Source organism: Colias philodice, chromosome 8, assembly GCF_061535455.1.
Source record: "Colias philodice isolate Cphi_HAF_F1 chromosome 8, ilColPhil1 Martin Lab GWU primary, whole genome shotgun sequence".
In the NCBI taxonomy this organism is placed as follows: Eukaryota; Metazoa; Arthropoda; class Insecta; order Lepidoptera; family Pieridae; genus Colias; species Colias philodice.
The window spans coordinates 11755247-11772317 of NC_143093.1; the positions used below are offsets into that span (position 1 = coordinate 11755247).

Sequence of the window (17071 nt, forward strand, 5' to 3'; positions counted from 1 at the left end):
CGTCTTGATCTTTCACCACGTGTATTGTTCAAAGTTCAAACAGACATAATCAACGGACTTAAGCGGACAGGAACTGCGCTTAGATAAAATAAAATTTCTAACATTAACTCCAGTCTCCACTTATGGTGAAATCAGTAAAAATGTATCGGCTAACCAGTCCTGCTTCAATGTCGCATTGTATGGTAATTTGCGACCAAATACGTGCTTCGTTTCCACACTTCTCTCTAATTCCTTTTAATACATTCCGACATGGCGTCTAAGCAAATTACCTTTTTATCAAAATCGATAAAAAACATAAATTATTTATTCTTTATTGCAATACAACACAACTGTTGAAACTTATATGGGCTTAATACAATTTATTATTATAGCATTGGTTCATTCTGGACGGAGTATCTTCTTCTCTAGGCAAGAAACTAAATTGGTGTTTATTTTTGCAAATAATAACAAATAGTGACTTCAAATTGAGACAATCGATTTTATAGCTGCTCACTAGCAGCTTACTATAGCTTTAATATACATTTTAAGATACTACAAAATATAATATACTGGTACGTATGTCCAACATGATAATTTTGTTACACTTATGTTGGTAGTGGCCCTGCCAGAGGTCGTGGGTTCGATTCCCACCCGGGGCAAATATTTGTGTGATGAACGTAGATGTTTGCTCTGTGTCTGGGTGTTAATTATTTATATAAGTATTTATTTAAAATTATATATATATATATATATATATATGTATGTTTATCAGCCATCTGGATTCCATAACACAAGCGAAAGCTTAGTATGGGATCAGATCGTGCCGTGTGTGAAAATTGTCCGGGATTATTATTTATTATTAATACTTAATTCAGTTCTACTAAACTCCTACGTACACCGAAAACACCTAGGAAATATTGACGTGACCATTGATTTATCATCATCTAATGGCATTGAATGTTCGACAAGTTACATTGTCTTTAACGTGAGCGGGGTGAAAAAATTTGACCGCACATTTACCAGAGGAAATTATATCCTATGTCAAAATAGTAAGGTTTGATATTGCGTATCAGCTGCGAAGGCTTCGACCTTTAAGATCAAAAGCCTTATTTGGCACATGATACATTACATCCGAATCAAGGTTAACTCACGCTTAAACATATGTTATGTCTATTAAGTTAATACTTGTCATACGATTCAAATGGAAGCTTCTAGTTTCAGGAAAGCCATATAATTTTATACTTATTTCATTTGATTCGGTCTCATTCTTTTTGGTAATATTTTTTTTGGAGGTGGATATGGAGGGTTTGATTTTTCTAAATTAAGATTGCTAGGAGATAAAAATTTGTATTTATGTTAACAAAATTTGAAATTATACAATAATTTATACCGAATCAAATAATATTCAGTATTGATTCATTTGAGTTCTCGTCTCAGAGGCCAAGACCCACTTTGGGGTTTCAGCGCCAGAGGAGTAAGTAAGTAGTATTCATTTGATACCCTAAAACGGTATCGATTTTTAAGTTTACAAGTACCTGTAGGGGGTCAGGAGTTAAAAGTTTTCGGACATGATTTTAAACTCAGTTTCAAGTTGAATAAGTGATCACCTCTTCTGATGAATAAATGAAGGGCTTTTGGTCCCTTGTGTCTTTGTTTAAAATAATAATAGCAATCGATATGGTATAACTAAATTATTTATTGATTTTAATCTATAGAAATAGAAGATATTGCCGCTTATAATATTTTCTCCGTGGAAACTGCTTTGCGAAACTTTTTAATAATGGTAGTTCTCTCACTCAATTTAAATTAATTTTATTATCGATGGATTTTAAATCTTTCAACAGTAAAAAGATTTATCATTATCATGTAACATAGGATTTACTTTTATTTCTATTAGACAAGTGGTTAGTATTAATACCATGATTTTAACGCCTGGTTGAAATAATATTTGTTTAAGTTTGAGCACTGCAAGGTGCTTGCTACATTTGATATTCTCTTGAGAAGATTAGAACAAGACTCCTCCGTAACGCTGAAGCTTTGTTTAATTAATGGTTATACTGAGTAACAACTACTTGTTGCACTTTATACTGATAACTAAACTACTATTAACGCTTATATTCTACAGTCTACACAATTACTTAATATTGTGAGATATTTGTATTATATTATTTGAGTTCTAAATAAATTTCAAAATACCGATTTAAAACTGTTATTATTATGTTATTTAAATCTGAAATAGTACACTAGACTTGTAAATTATCTAAGAATTTTCTTTACCAAAGTTACATCTTCGTACATCGAAAACGTAAATAAACAAGTATAGCGTCATCTGTTTCGTTAAAACGGTTAGAATGCCACGTAGTTGTGGCGAAAAAGGCGACAATAGAATTAACATAATGCAAAGAAACTAGATTTGGTCCAATGTGACGTCACGAGCGACTTCACGTGGTCCAAACCGACAAGAAAAACATCTATGTATGTAAATTATACATTCGTTATTAACTTTTTATAAAAACATCCACGTTATTAATTCAATTAGCGTTTATTTTTAAATATCTAATTATTGAAATTCTATTTCGATTATTTTACTAGATTTTACTCAAACATATCTATACATATAATAAAATCGTAGGAAAGTCAAAACTGTACATTGAATATTTTTTTTAAAGAATACATAATCCATGATCTATAATCTAGTAATAAACATAAAAAATGTTCGCTATAAAATAAAGAAACAATCTTTAAAAATTAAAAAATCATTACACAGCATACTCAAATCGTTATCTTTCCGCATTATAGGTGTACATACATTTCTGTTTCAAAATATCCAAAAGGCTTGGTAAAAACCTAGTTTCCACGCTGAACAATACCAATGCATACCATATGTAGTTTTCTAGGCTATGAAAAGGGAAAATGAGTGAAATGAACACATACACCATAAGCAGAGCAATACGCAATCGATTCAAGTCAAGTAGTCAAGCTATCCCACCATTGTTCAACACTTCTCACCAAATAACTAATTCAACGCAACTAATGTGGAAATTATCTAATTCCAAGCGACCTTACCCAGTTCGTAGGCATTTGTAATATGTTACTTTGCGAAATATTTTATTATTTCGACGTTTTCTATTGTTACCTCTATAAATTTGAGCAATTACCACATTATAAATCCATAAAAATATTTATATTTTATTCATGACTAATTTTAAAAACACTGCGGCTATCTATGGTTGGTACGATAGAGATATATTTTGCGATCTTTCTGCGTTGTAGCTAAAATATAACTTTTAAGTTCCTTGCCTTGCCTTGACTATACTAGGTTGAAACTAGCTACCCCCTAATAAACGGACACGGGGAATATTTTTCTAAAATACACTTAGATGGGCAAAGAGGCAAGGCAAATTCTCGTTAACTCATGTATTGTCTTGTATAAACAATAGCAAATTCGCTACATTTAAAATGTATACCAAGATTAACATTTTAAGAATTAGGTATAATAATATAATGGTCCACGGATTTGTAAATTGAATTTGTAAGTATTGAAATTGTTTTGTTCCTAAATTAAACAAAAACTTCTCTTGGACGCAAATAGAGCCAACTTAAAGTTAGTTGGGAGTTTGGGACACAGAAACTTGAATTTGGTTAAATATTTAAATTGTAGTCAATATTTAATATCCAACTTCGCGATCTAGCAAACAACTTGAATGTTTGAAACTTTAAATAATGGCATTTTATGGAAATGTCTCTCATTTTCCAGCTCTCCACAATGCTTAAATTTTGTTTGATCCTTTTTAATTAGTTTTATTGTTTACTAGCGGTCCACCCCGGCTTCGTCCGTGGTACATGTTTACGTTTTCTCTACATAAGAACCATCCTCGTACTTCAAGGAATATAATAAAAAAAGAATTATCGAAATCAGTTGAGCCGTTCTCGAGTTATGCGCTTACCAACACATTTTGCGATTCATTTTTATATATAAGACTAGCGGTCCGCCCCGGCTTCGCCCGTGGTACATGTTTACGTTTTCTCTACATAAGAACCATCCTCGTACTTCAAGGAATATAATAAAAAAAGAATCATCGAAATCGGTTCAGCCGTTCTCGAGTTATGCGCTTACCAACACATTTTGCGATTCATTTTTATATATAAGATTGAGTTTAATCTGTATACTTACTACAATATTTAAGACTTTTATTTGTCTGCTTTTCGAATAACTACTATAAAAAGTTATATTTCTGAGTTTTTTTTTTGTTTTTATCCCGGCTCATTCCGACCGAACTGGGTCGCACCATAGTTTAAATATCCAATGTATTCTATGAAATCATTAGCCGCACTTCCAAATTCAATTGAAACCAAGATGGCTTGGAGACACGCGTGAATAATACATAACTCAGTTACATTGCGTGGGCGCGCAACTCAATTACGGCAAAAAGTTTGAAAGTAACATTGGGCCGGAAGCGGCCCGGAACACAGGCTCCGACGCACGACACGACATTGTTCCGAGGAAGTCGCTGCTTCTAAATGTTACAAACTAGCTCGCCTCGCCTTTAAGTTGATTGTGGCTGAAATTATCCTATGTATTAGTCTAACTAGCGCCAAGGTAAGAGCAGAGATTGGACAAGAGATTCCTACAGTCGTAAAAAATATTCCAAAATTGCGCTCCAGCGTATAAAGTAAGCAAATAGGTTAATTATTATGAAATTAACTATCAACAAATGAAATAAAAGTACCAACCACATTTGAAAAAATCCAACTTCATATTTCAGGTCTCACTTAACAGTTAAAAAACAATCACATCATACACACGATACCAAAATTATTAAACGATACAGTTATGTAGCCTTTTTCGTCTATTTAAATTTGGAACACTGGCAGCTCACAAGAGACGTACAAAAAAGTTAAATTTGAAAATAGAACTGACCGCATGTCAAGAAGTCTACCATGTCACTCCATTGCAGTATCATTGTTGCAACTGATGCGGTCGCACGCTTTGATGGACCATTGTTTAGAATGAAGATGTGTGTCGTCATCGCCTCCCGTTTTGCGAAAGTCTCGTTAACTGGGTCGAGTGTTTACTCAAATTAGACCCTAAGGCGCTAACACAAGTGCACAAACACGGTTTGTGGGGCAATTAATGGAACCAGACCGCTGCATCAAAAATTAGAGACAACTAGATCTTGGGTCATTGCGCACTAAAAATGACTTCAAACGTATTATGTAACGCTTAATCAATATTTGCTTACAACAACATTGAAATACATATAGGTGCAGATATTTAAGGTGGAAGTAATATAGGTGCAGATATTCAAGAAAAATAATCCAAGTTAGAAAAAAGGTGAAGGCCAATTCTCAAATAGTGGGTAATTACGAATCGTTACGAGTTGCTGAGCCATCAAACGATCGTCAGGTTACTAACGAGAACGGAAAGGTCAATGTTTCAGCTTTCGAGATAATTGTTATTTCGCAACGGAAGCCCACAGGCCACATTGTCCAAAGCGATCCCACACGGGCCTTATGTAACTCTTGCATTATTCATACTTGCCGCCAAGTAGTTCGGAGGAATGTTATAATTGTACTTAATTGGTAAATTTTGATTGTTTATGTTAATATTTGCACCTGTATCAAAACTGGTAAATGAGATGGCGTAATCAGTAAAAATATCCAGATTTTTAAGTTTAGTCAAGTGTATTTTCGAGCATATCAAGTGTTGAATGTGTATCGGTATTACAGACCTCATTCAGATGGATTTCTTGGTACTTTTTGGATGAAACGTAAGAAAATGGTTCAACATTGAATTACTGATAATGCAAGCTATACTTTATAAATTGCAGAAACTGAATTTTCTACCAAAAATATTATTTACCATCGCATTCATATTAGAAAAACTGAAAGATCTAGAAACTGCGATACGTGAGGCAATAAGAGTACGAAATTGTTTATCATAAAGTCGATATGACGATGAATGCGTATACTGATTGCTGTGTCCAAATTGACAGAGATCAACATGAATCCCACTGTTTGCCGAGATGCGGCTCGTGTTTTCTCTTGTGATGTCATCATTTAATCGTAACTTTTTATCATTACCTTGTTACATTTCATTCATAACTCTGCTAAAACAATGGTATAATGGACTTCGGATTACGCTACAGTTAACAAAAAGACATCAAAACTCATCATCAAGAGCATCTAACTTATTATGAAATTGAAATTACCTTTTAAATGGCTTTCACATTTGCCAGGATTGCTTTGAGCAATATTCATACAAACAACGGAAGGATTTCTCAATGAATGCTTAATATGCGTAAACGTTAGATTAAATATTTTGCTAGCGTATAATATGAAGTTTAACAATTCATCTCTATTTAAAGCTAAATAAAGAAACTATACGGCCAATGTCGTGAAAAATGTAGCTGTGTCTTATCACATATTTAAATTGATGGATAACTGTGTGTCGAAACGAAATCAGCATGGCGGTAGAATTCACCGCAATCGGTGTTTTCAATTGATCCCAATCGATGACGAGATTGCACAATCTATTCAATTGCCGACACTTGTACCGATACAAGAAACACGCCTTACGCTGATTTCTTATTGACTCGATGTTTTGATATTCGAACCAAATGAGATAAAATGTGAGATACAATTAATGCAATCGTGAAATCTTTTCCAGCATTAAATAATATATGAAACGCAATTACGCTGCCACGATGATATAATGATTGAAGCTTAATTCAGTCGAACCAAGCATTGGCCAACATGACGTGAATTTGTATCTACCGTCAGAAAATTTCAATAATAGGGATGTCTATTAAGTGGATTACTAAATTCCTATTGTGCGTCTATATGGCTTTGTGATTATTTTTTATGGGTATTTTACGATATTTATGACTTGATCAATACATACGGTCGTCGCTCATAATAAGGAAGGTATGTTGATTGATTGATTTTTTTGTGTTTCCCCTTGTTACATGTATTGTAAGAATTTCCCAAGTTTAAGGTTATCGTGCATGGCTGATAGGCGGTGTCTGGAAGATAATGCTATCGGCTGAGATTTGTGCTATTCGTCATTAACTGACTGATTTGACAAGTCATTGATGTTTCCGCTCGATTGGAAGTGCGATGGCTTGGCACCGAGCTTCTTTATTTCATGTTGAGATTTTTGTCTCAAGTTCACACGCGTATCGCAAATATGTCGTGCAGTAATGCAGGAATTACAAAATATACTGTAAAAATTTAAACTAACTATGTAAAAATGCAGCTTCATAAATTCCTTCATGATTAACTGAATATTTTTCGTGCTAGACGCTCTATCGAGTTATTAAACATTCTCTATCGCATAATATTGACGTTGAATTTTTGCTGAGGGAATGTGGCTAGACAAAATCTGAACCCATAATTGCGGCTACATTATAACAGACATTCATGCACATGGCCAGTTATTTGCGAGCCCATTAGCCTTTCTATTGAAACGAAAATGACGGAAACAATCACACACCAAACCCCGCTTATCGAAGTTCCACGCCATCAAGGCGTAACTTTCTCCCACTAATAAATAACGCGAGTGGAAAACACGAAATCAAAAGTAAGAAAATGTGAGTTTCACCGTCGGCTGTGGGAACTTTTGTCTGCGGAGTGCGGAGGAACGACCTGCCACTTGTCAGAACAATCGGTTAAAGTTGCTCGCATAATTACCAACTTGTAAATAATGAAACAGCCTATAATTACAACTAGCTCGTGGTCTATTATGTATTATTTTTTGCTTCGGTATAATAAATCAGATTGGCATGGTTCAGTAGGTTTGATATATCTACGTATCATTTGTTTTTTTAACCGCTGATATAAAGTTATATTTTGATTACCTCTGATTATAAGTAATAAAAATAACTCAAAAAAAAAACGAGTATGAAATGTTGTTTTGATCTTTCAAGTCACCATAATATGTATTTGATCTACACTGTAATTTTACGCCTTTATCATGATATATTCAACCACGTAATAAAACGAAAATTTCTTTTACATCTAAAGAAATAATAAAAAGATTAACATAAGTTGACGCGTAAACCCTCAGTCGAGATGAAACTCATCCCTCGAGACGTCTCGGCTTTACACAAGCTGATTTGATAAGGCGCCAGCGAAGCATGCACGGAGCGAGTAAACCAGCGCGGTATAATCTTAATTAAGGAAATTACACCGATATTACGAAACACGCGTTAATTGCTCTATAGTCTACTTAACGCGTAACTTTGTTTAGCTATCGTGGGATATTATGTGCTAATTTTTTCGGTCCAATGCTAAACGACGAGTCCATATAAACGAGTATCTCGACGAAGTGGTCAATAATTGTTCGTCACAATATTTCTCAACCGCCTTTCGCATTTTGATAAAAAGGGTGTTTTCATCGAGTTTTCCCAAAAGCCTGGCTTTGAAAGCGAAGTGGATTGGAAGTGCGGAGCTTATCGTATTTTTTAGCCGCCAGACACTGATACGGTTAGACTTTTTGTAATCACAAACATGTCGGACATTGTTCTCTGCAGAATGAACTCTAGATATTTGCGCTTGGAGAAGTGGTGAAAATGAAAATGAAAACAAAAGTTAGATGTTCATACTGCGATAACGAGAAACGCTCCAATTAAAAAGTTGCTATTTGACGAATTTTAAAAATACAAAATACGTCCAGATAATGACCAGAATAATTGGTTTTAGGTTTCACAGGAGAGTCAGATTGAAATTCATGTACATTTATCCCGGTACGAGCTCATATTATATCACAGCTTCAAGAAAATTAACGTGAAAGCAATTTAGATGAGTTAATATTATGTTACCTTCAACTTGCCACTTCGAGCATAAAAACGTTATTATTTAAGTAGTCTTTAGTAAAGACTACTTAAATAATAACATTTTTATGCTAAATGCATGCATTAACTAAGTAAAGACTCTTTACTTAGTTAATGCACAATATTATATTATTGTTAAGCGCAGATGCCCTATATAACGCATATGTTATAAGTGTAGACTAGTTGATTAATTTAGCCTAATGTTCGACTGCATTACGAAATAAAACAATGTTAATTACCTCTATATGTATTGTTCAACTGTGTACCGCTATCAATGAATTACAAATGTCAATGGGGGTTAGCTGAACTATATTTGGGGCAATTTTCGCGAAAATAACTCTTATCAATATGGGTGTAACTATATCATGTTATACGGGGTCAAACACAAATACTATACATAAATTAAAATTATTAATTCTCTGTACGGTTAGGGGCAAGCAAGATCCACCACGTTTTCCGACCATGACCATATTTGGTAGTACTCGGCCAACCAGTAATTTGACCAGTGCATTGAGCTTTTGTTTAACGCTTGCTTATTTTTTTTTTTATTTCTTACATAATATTTATTTACTAAGGCGTATATTGTAGAACTTGTTGATGACTCAAAATGAAATTCAATTAGTCGTCTGAAAACTTTTGTTTGATGTGCCTATACGTAAACAAATTTAATTACTCCGATATTAGTGTATTTGAATACCTAAATAATGTATTGTAATAACAAAATAACGACGAGTTGAACATATTATAACCTATTTATTATATTCTTGGTAAATTTGTGGCTGAGCCAATTCATCATAGTACGAAGTCGAAGTATTTGTTCGGTATCCATTAAAATGGTGTCAATCAACAAAGGCAATTAATAAGGCTTGATACAATCTTATCACACAACAATAAGATATTTGACGTGTTTTACTGCTTCTATACAAACTACGATTAACTTTAAATACATTGTGTATTTATATTGTGCATAGTTTATATGTGCGGATTTACTCGCGAAGGTTTATTTTATGAGAATATAAAAATATCTTATGTTGTATCATATTCATTTGCATTTACGCTAGGTACAGTTCGAAACCTACCAGTAAAAATTGTTAAATTAAATTTGCTATATTATTGATACAACAATGTTGCGTGTAAATTGTACATTCAAAGTTTATACCACTAAAATGGGATAGCACAGGTCTGTAATCTCGAGTGCGTGTGATGGAGCCGTCGGGCGTGTATGGACACACCAGTTATGCTAATCGGTTCCTCAATCGGAGCGTTACTAGCTGTTTTTGCGCCAATTAACCAACTGCTACGTATTGTGTGCGCCTAGTACGCTCACCGCTACACCGTGCGAGTGTAACTTCCCTGTATTATCATTGTTGTACTGTGCCACTTGCCTCTATTTTGTGTTATTCAGATATAGCCAAATTACCTATATTGCCAATACGTGCAAGTTTGTAATAACGACAATTTCGCTAAGTGCTCTAATTCCTCGAAGTTAACATGATATACGCGTGCTAGTCGTATGAAGACATTTAATAACTAGGCTACTGGCCAAGGCTTAAACGTCGATGTTTCTATGATAACAGAGTTTACTGCTTTCTGACATGAAACCGAGTTTACGATGTTCGATTATCAAACATAATAATGTATCGGTCGCAAATAGCTCTAGATCGATATTGTTAACATTGATGAAACTTCTTATGTATTTTGATGAATGGTAACTATACGTATTACGACAGATTATTAAATAGTTACTGATAATAAGATAAAATTATCGATATATCCTGATTGTTTATGTTTATAAATAGAGTATACGTACTTATAAAGGCAGAAGGTGAGAGGGGGTGCTTCCTGTCCTTGGGCGGAGTGCTATACACAAAGGCGTGGTTGACGCAGCCCCGCGCCTGTGCGCACATGTCGCCGTCGGAGCCCCGGCGCGTCCGCCGCCGCGCTTCGGGCACCAGCGCAGTCTCCGATTTGCCCAACACTTTTAACTTTTTCTTTCCCTTATCCGGGGAGTGTATGTGCAGGATCGCCGCCGCTTTCGGCGGAATCTTTTCGGGCACTAAAAGGTCCTTCGCAGACACACTCTTCTGCTTCTTATTGAACAGATCACTGAACTTCTTCTCCGCTTTCTTGGGACGCTGGGGCTTCAGCATCAGGTCGACGTCCCCGCTCTTTTTGCGCACCCGGGGCGGCTCCTGTTTGCGTTTGGCCATGACGGGGGTCTTGGCGCGGTACGTGCCGTCGACGCCCGCGTAGGCCACGCCGTACTCCTTGTCGCCGAAGGGGAACAGCACCTGGTCGCGCTTGAGGTCGGGCTCCTCGTCCTTGGAGCGCCAGCGGTTGCCGATCAGGCGCAGGGAGGCGCGCACGGAGCGCGAGCGGCGCAGGCCTCCCTGCTCCCGCTTGAACTTGTCGAGGAGGGTCTCCATCGCCCTGCGAGGGGGGAGTGCAGGCCGCCGGGCATGGCACGCTTGTCGACTACGCGCACGCTATTCACTCGATAGTTACGTAAGTCGTTCTGCTTCCGACGTTCACTCGCAGCGGCGTCGGGCGGCGGAATGCTACAACCGAACAACAAACACTTCTTGCAGTACCGTCTACCGGTACGACCCCGGAGCTCGGAAGCGGCTCCGTGCGCGGCGCGCTCTTTTGATAAACTGCTCTAATTTGCACAATCTGATAGATAAGATACCTCACTATTTGGATACACTTGTCACCGGCGAGATTTCGTGACGCATGTTTAATGAGATAAAAATAAGGCGATAGCGTTTTATTTGTGAATAAATGAATGCATCGGTTTGGTGTATATTGAGTTTCATATCGGTTCGTTCCGAAATTGAATGCTTCCGTACTCGTTTGATTAATGTCAACTGTAACATGTTGCAGTGTCTAGATTGAAATATTTTTTATTTGCGCCGTAGTTTACACAGGGATTTTATTTTACGTGAAAACGTTTTTGATATTTATTTGTGTGCATTGCGAATGTGTATTTTTAAATTTATCTCTGAAATCGTATTCCGTAAGGTATTCACATAAATCGTAGAGCTCTATACGTCCGCATATAAATCCTCGACGGTACGAACGACGCCTTAATTAACATAAGCTTTAGAAAAGCAGAACTATTTATCGCGATGAAAAAAGTTAATCCCGAGAAATCCGCTTTTAGAAATAAACGCCACATCTATAGATGGCATATTCTAATGAATAGAGAAAATTGAAATGCAAAAGGTAGCTGGAGCATCCAGGGAATGTGTTTCAGTGCCGGCTGCACGGCGCACGCCGCTGCACAGTTTTGTCTTTGCTTAGCGCATATTTACTTTGACGAATTCACAGAAATCGCTGCGATGTAAAATCAAATCTGGAGCCAGCCATGCGATTATGTCCGCGTTTATTTTTATGTTTTGACTTTTGAGAGAATTTGTCGCGAGGGAATAACATTTTTAATGGACTTTGAATTTACTAAATTACGGACAAACTGAATTAACGATGCCTAAATACATGTCGTCTCATACGAGATGGGTGCTTTGAATGAAATATAATTCATTTCCATAATATTACTCAGTTAACAAGTTTCCAGAAATACACATTATTATTGGTATAAATTTACATTATTGTATTTCTGGAAACGCTTCATTTTCCTTAAAATATCAATGCAGCTTTACATAACCTACTTATCGCTTTCTTAAAACAGGAATTGCATTACCAAGAAAACACTTGATGGATTACTTAAAGCTCGATGTAGTTTGGTAGATAATTGGATTAAAAAATTACAGACAAGTTGTCTGAAGTTAAAAGATAAGTCCGTATATTCGCGAGGAGTTGGCCAAGTAGATAGAATGTGAAGTAAAGGCAGCATGTGGAGGAAGTTCTTCTTTGAACTAATTTAGTTAACTTGTTAACAGCCACTTCATGGAGGGTAGTGTTACACGCTGATTGCGAACTCTGCGAAGGATATCTTTAAAACAAGTAAAACTATGGGTAGTTTAAGTTTAACTTCTGTAGTTGTATCATGTATGTCTGGGCTTTTTAGTATGGTTTATCGACTGGATGATTCAGTTAATTTAGGTAGTTATTTTTTTTTATACAAAATTTGTATGATGGTCATTTGGAAATTCAGAATTGTATTTATTCCGCTATCACACTGCACCGTCTAAGCTAATGATTACCTAATTATGTGAAAAGCAGTTATTGATACACTGCGTCGATATTTTCCAAAATAACATCATCTCTAACTAGTGCTTGCACAAGACAATTTTTTTAAAGTTTTTAAATAATTTCTAGTTATCAAAACAAAACAATAATTAGAAAAATTACACTTTAGAGCAGTAGTTAATATTACATTAAAAATAATTTTATTACGCTTTCGTTATGTCAAAATTTCATAATATCGTGCTCCACAATTTTACATCTCGTTTTTCCACTTTAAAAATATATTCTCAAAATGTTATGGTTTCTAGCGAGTAGTGATAAAATAGAAAGTGGTTTAGAAACTGAGATTATAATAATGGTAATGATTTTGTAATAAGTAGGTAATTAATTATTAAATCTCTAAATGACTAATAATTAAGTAGATTGCCTATACACCAATAAAATATATGTTATCAGGTGTTACATATATACACTTTCTGGCTTAATTTATGATAATGGTGCTTTTTAAGATATATAATTGAATACAAGTTGTATTAGATAACGAACTAAATATACAAGAAAAGACGAAGAAAGACGAATATTAAAATATTTTCAATTATAAGGCAAAATATTATATTTTTCGCGATAGATACTTGAAAATTACAGAAAAAATGAAAACATTTAAATTAATAAATGAACACAGGCTACATAAATCTCTCTCAGCAGTGTGGAGTGCGTGGCTGTCGCTGAGTATCGTACTATTTTTACCCTGACCATTTACCTGGTTTTCATAAAAGCCATTAATTCGAAGTATGTCAGGGGTAGCACGAGAAATGTTTAGCTGACGGGGTAGCGAGCGGGGGGGGGGGTAGCAGGTGCGGTACTTTTCAAGTTATTTCGTCTAAGATATTTTCCGACGTAATTTACTTCTAGAATGTTTCGCTTGTGTTTATTTTGACATTGAAGTGCTAAAATTTGTAAAATTTAATATGCGAAATACCGAAAGTAATAAAACGAAAGTAATAAAATTAGTTATCTAAATTTTTGTCTAGTTATATAATTGAAGTGAAACTTCTTTATCGGGGTTGGAAAAAAATTTAGTGTAACATTTTTTCGTTACGCGCCATCTTGTTCTTATCCCTACCACGCGTGATTCGACGTATTTCTGTCAAGTTGCATATAGTAGAATATTTAAAAAAAATAAGGTTATAAAGAAGTTTCACTTCTTACGTGTGTGTACACGCACACATTTTTTTTATCTATCAAAAATAGACAACAAGCAAAAATAACTTTTGCTACCACTAACTATACTGAAAATCTCACAAGACCAAATAGGTACTATACTGTAAAGTGTAAACCTACATGGGAATTGGGAACCTTTAAATACAAGTCTTAACAAATCTCAAATACAAGAGCACAAAAGATGATCGCAGTTCATTTAATTCTACGAATCTGTGTACCTGCGTGTATTCGAGTAGCCCTTCCTAACGGGCAGGAAACGTGACAGGTGCACGAAGGATTTCAATTATTATGTATTGCTTTTAAGTTTTTGACGGATTATAAATCGTAAAAATATGAACAGAATGCTATTGCGTTTGATAATGGTTTGTCACTATTTTGTCAATATAACCAATCAAGTTCAATGAAAATCGTCAATAAAGTGTAGATATTAATATTCATTAGACATTAACAAATATACAATATAGAGACATCTCTACGAACATAATTTTAAGTAAAAAAAATAAATAAGTTGAAATAGATATTAAATTTTAATGCATCTGCCCCTTTCACCATTCCAAATATATTGACATCGTTGTATAATCACATTTCTCACACAAACGCATAGATAACTTGACCAAAATAGCGTATTGGGTTCGTGTCGATCGTCACATAATACAGCCATGATGTAAGCTTTTAATTTCCCATTGTCCTGTACTGCGCCGGGACACGCGATACCGTCTCTGTGCTAGATATTACAGCTCGCTACTCTGCGCTAAGTGCTCGATTGCTTTGGATATTTGAACGTTATTTTATTTTTAAACACCTGATTATAAATTAAATTATGTAGATTTTCAAGTTTATTTTTAACTTGTATTTTTTACCTCTTGAGCCTCAACGTTTAAAAATACACTAGAAACTAGTTATGTAATTGGCATTTTTAATGTGTAACAAATTATATTTAGACAAAATGATGTTTATGTAATTAGATTATAGTACTACTAAGTACCTAACTTCAAAATGTATATGAACATCGTTGTAATTTGCAAAAGTTTTTCCAAAAGCGCATGTCTAGTTCCATGGCAGCTACTTTTCAGTTTTATTTACTAAATCCTGCTTTGATTAGGGCTAACAAAGTGTCCTGTTCATTTGGGGCTTTAAGCTCTGAAATATAAACCGGTACTAAAGTTTAGCTGAAACTTTAGTGTTGGTCAATCATTACGTTAATTGAATAACATGGATGTTGTAGTTAACATGGAAGTTAATGTACTAATAACAGACAGGATTTTGCTACGTTTAAACAGGAAGAATTATAGCTCAAACCAATAAACAATTCAAATTATAACAGTATCTAGCCATGAGACTACTACCAATTTTTTCCAGAAAATGAGTAAAGATTGTATAAAAGGAAACAATAAATAAAGTACTAGTTACTGGTCGGAATAAAGTAATTATCAAATATCCTAATGTATTCATAATATCAAGCAGATAGACATATTATAATCGTAGAATCTGCGGACGCATGAATTACGAATGATTTTCCTGCGCTCACGCATATACCAAGTACTCAACTCTATTCTATGTAAATTGGTAATGATTAAACTTTTGAGGCCAATGACGGACAATGTGTCGGAATAGTATTTATTTGTGAATAAACATGCGCTTTATTACTAGTATTGATTGCTTTATCAATGAGGTCAGGATAGAGTTAATTTCTTTGTTCAGACGCCTCTCGTCAGAAGATAAACCTGTTTCCTTGTGGGGCCGATAGTCAATTTACGGTACATTGATTTTTAAACTTAAACTTCCCGAGGAATTACTAAGGGAGGAAGGTTTCGATTCAGACCAAGCTTCGCGCAAAACATCTGATTTTTCAAACTTAAAATGTCTTTATGTATCATACATTCCACTTGTAAGATAATACATACACACACATATTAAGAAAAAACACTATTTTTAACGTTCATGATATTTTTGATGTCATTTTTGTTATTTAAACTAGTTAAAAAACAGTTTAAAAAAGTTCTGTCTTGGACGTCCGTGTGTCTGTATGTGCGGATCCTTTTTCTTGTTAACACGATAGCGACCGAAATACTTTACTAATCGAGTCTTTTTTTTCTCTTACGCTTGAGTATGCTCAGGAATAGAACCCTTTCATTTTTCAGGGTCTGATTCGATGTGGTTTAATTGTTATTAAATAAACAAAAATAATAATTAATAAATATTTATTAAAAAAAAATTATGAGGCGTGCACTTTTGGATTTTCCAATTTTTTTTTGCTTTATGCCCTCTTAAGCGTATGATGTTTTGCTAAGGATTTGTTCACCCTACCAACGACGACGATGACCACGAATAAAATTTTCATCCATTTTTCATTTTTCTGATTGTGTTATTTGAATATATTTGAACGTCTGTCTGTTACTGTGCTGTATTTTCTTAACGTCAAAGACAGATTATAAAAAATCGTCTACCCTTGAAAGTTTCCTGAAAGTGGCGCAGAGGTGCCATTACGATATTAAAATGTAATAAATTGACATGATATTAAAAGAGCAACATACGGAGTTTCGAATTTGGATCCCTTCTGCACTCTGCTCCGAATCGGTGTTAAATATTAAAACTGTAATGTACCTGTGACATTCAAAAGTGCTTCTAGAAGAAGTCTAATTTAAAAAATAAATAGGTAGTTATTTGAGTTTATTCAAGCAAATCGAACTTTGAGCTGATTTTTCCTTGTATTTTACCATGGATGTGTCTATCTGTTGTCAATTTGTCCGGCTTATTATAAAACGCATTATATTTATTATCATTAGTTAGCCGGTAAACATGACCAGTGTGGGCTGATAACGTTTTTGTTGACCGTCAGCAAATAAGGTCATATTTATGATAAATTATCCTCGAGCTAATTTATTTCCGCA

At 34.8% G+C, this 17071-nt stretch overlaps 1 protein-coding gene and 1 long non-coding RNA gene across 4 annotated transcripts in view; one reads left to right on the top strand and one right to left on the bottom strand.

The window, feature by feature from the left end:
• Nucleotides 1–17071, top strand: part of LOC149486837 (uncharacterized) — a 332103-nt gene that overhangs the window by 242674 nt on the left and 72358 nt on the right. The gene's annotated exons all lie outside the window — the stretch shown is intronic.
• Nucleotides 1–17071, bottom strand: part of wake (ankyrin repeat and fibronectin type III domain containing protein wide awake) — a 55611-nt gene that overhangs the window by 13575 nt on the left and 24965 nt on the right. The window contains exon 2 of one of the 3 annotated variants that reach the window (XM_089698467.1): nucleotides 10624–11371. The exons of 1 other annotated variant lie outside the window; for it this stretch is intronic. In XM_089698467.1, the coding sequence (XP_089554593.1) occupies nucleotides 10624–11239 (616 nt within the window). In that variant the 5' untranslated portion in view covers nucleotides 11240–11371. Of the gene's footprint in view, nucleotides 1–4713; nucleotides 4924–10623; nucleotides 11372–17071 lie in introns of those variants that run through there. One more of the 3 variants, XM_089698469.1, reaches the window with a different exon arrangement.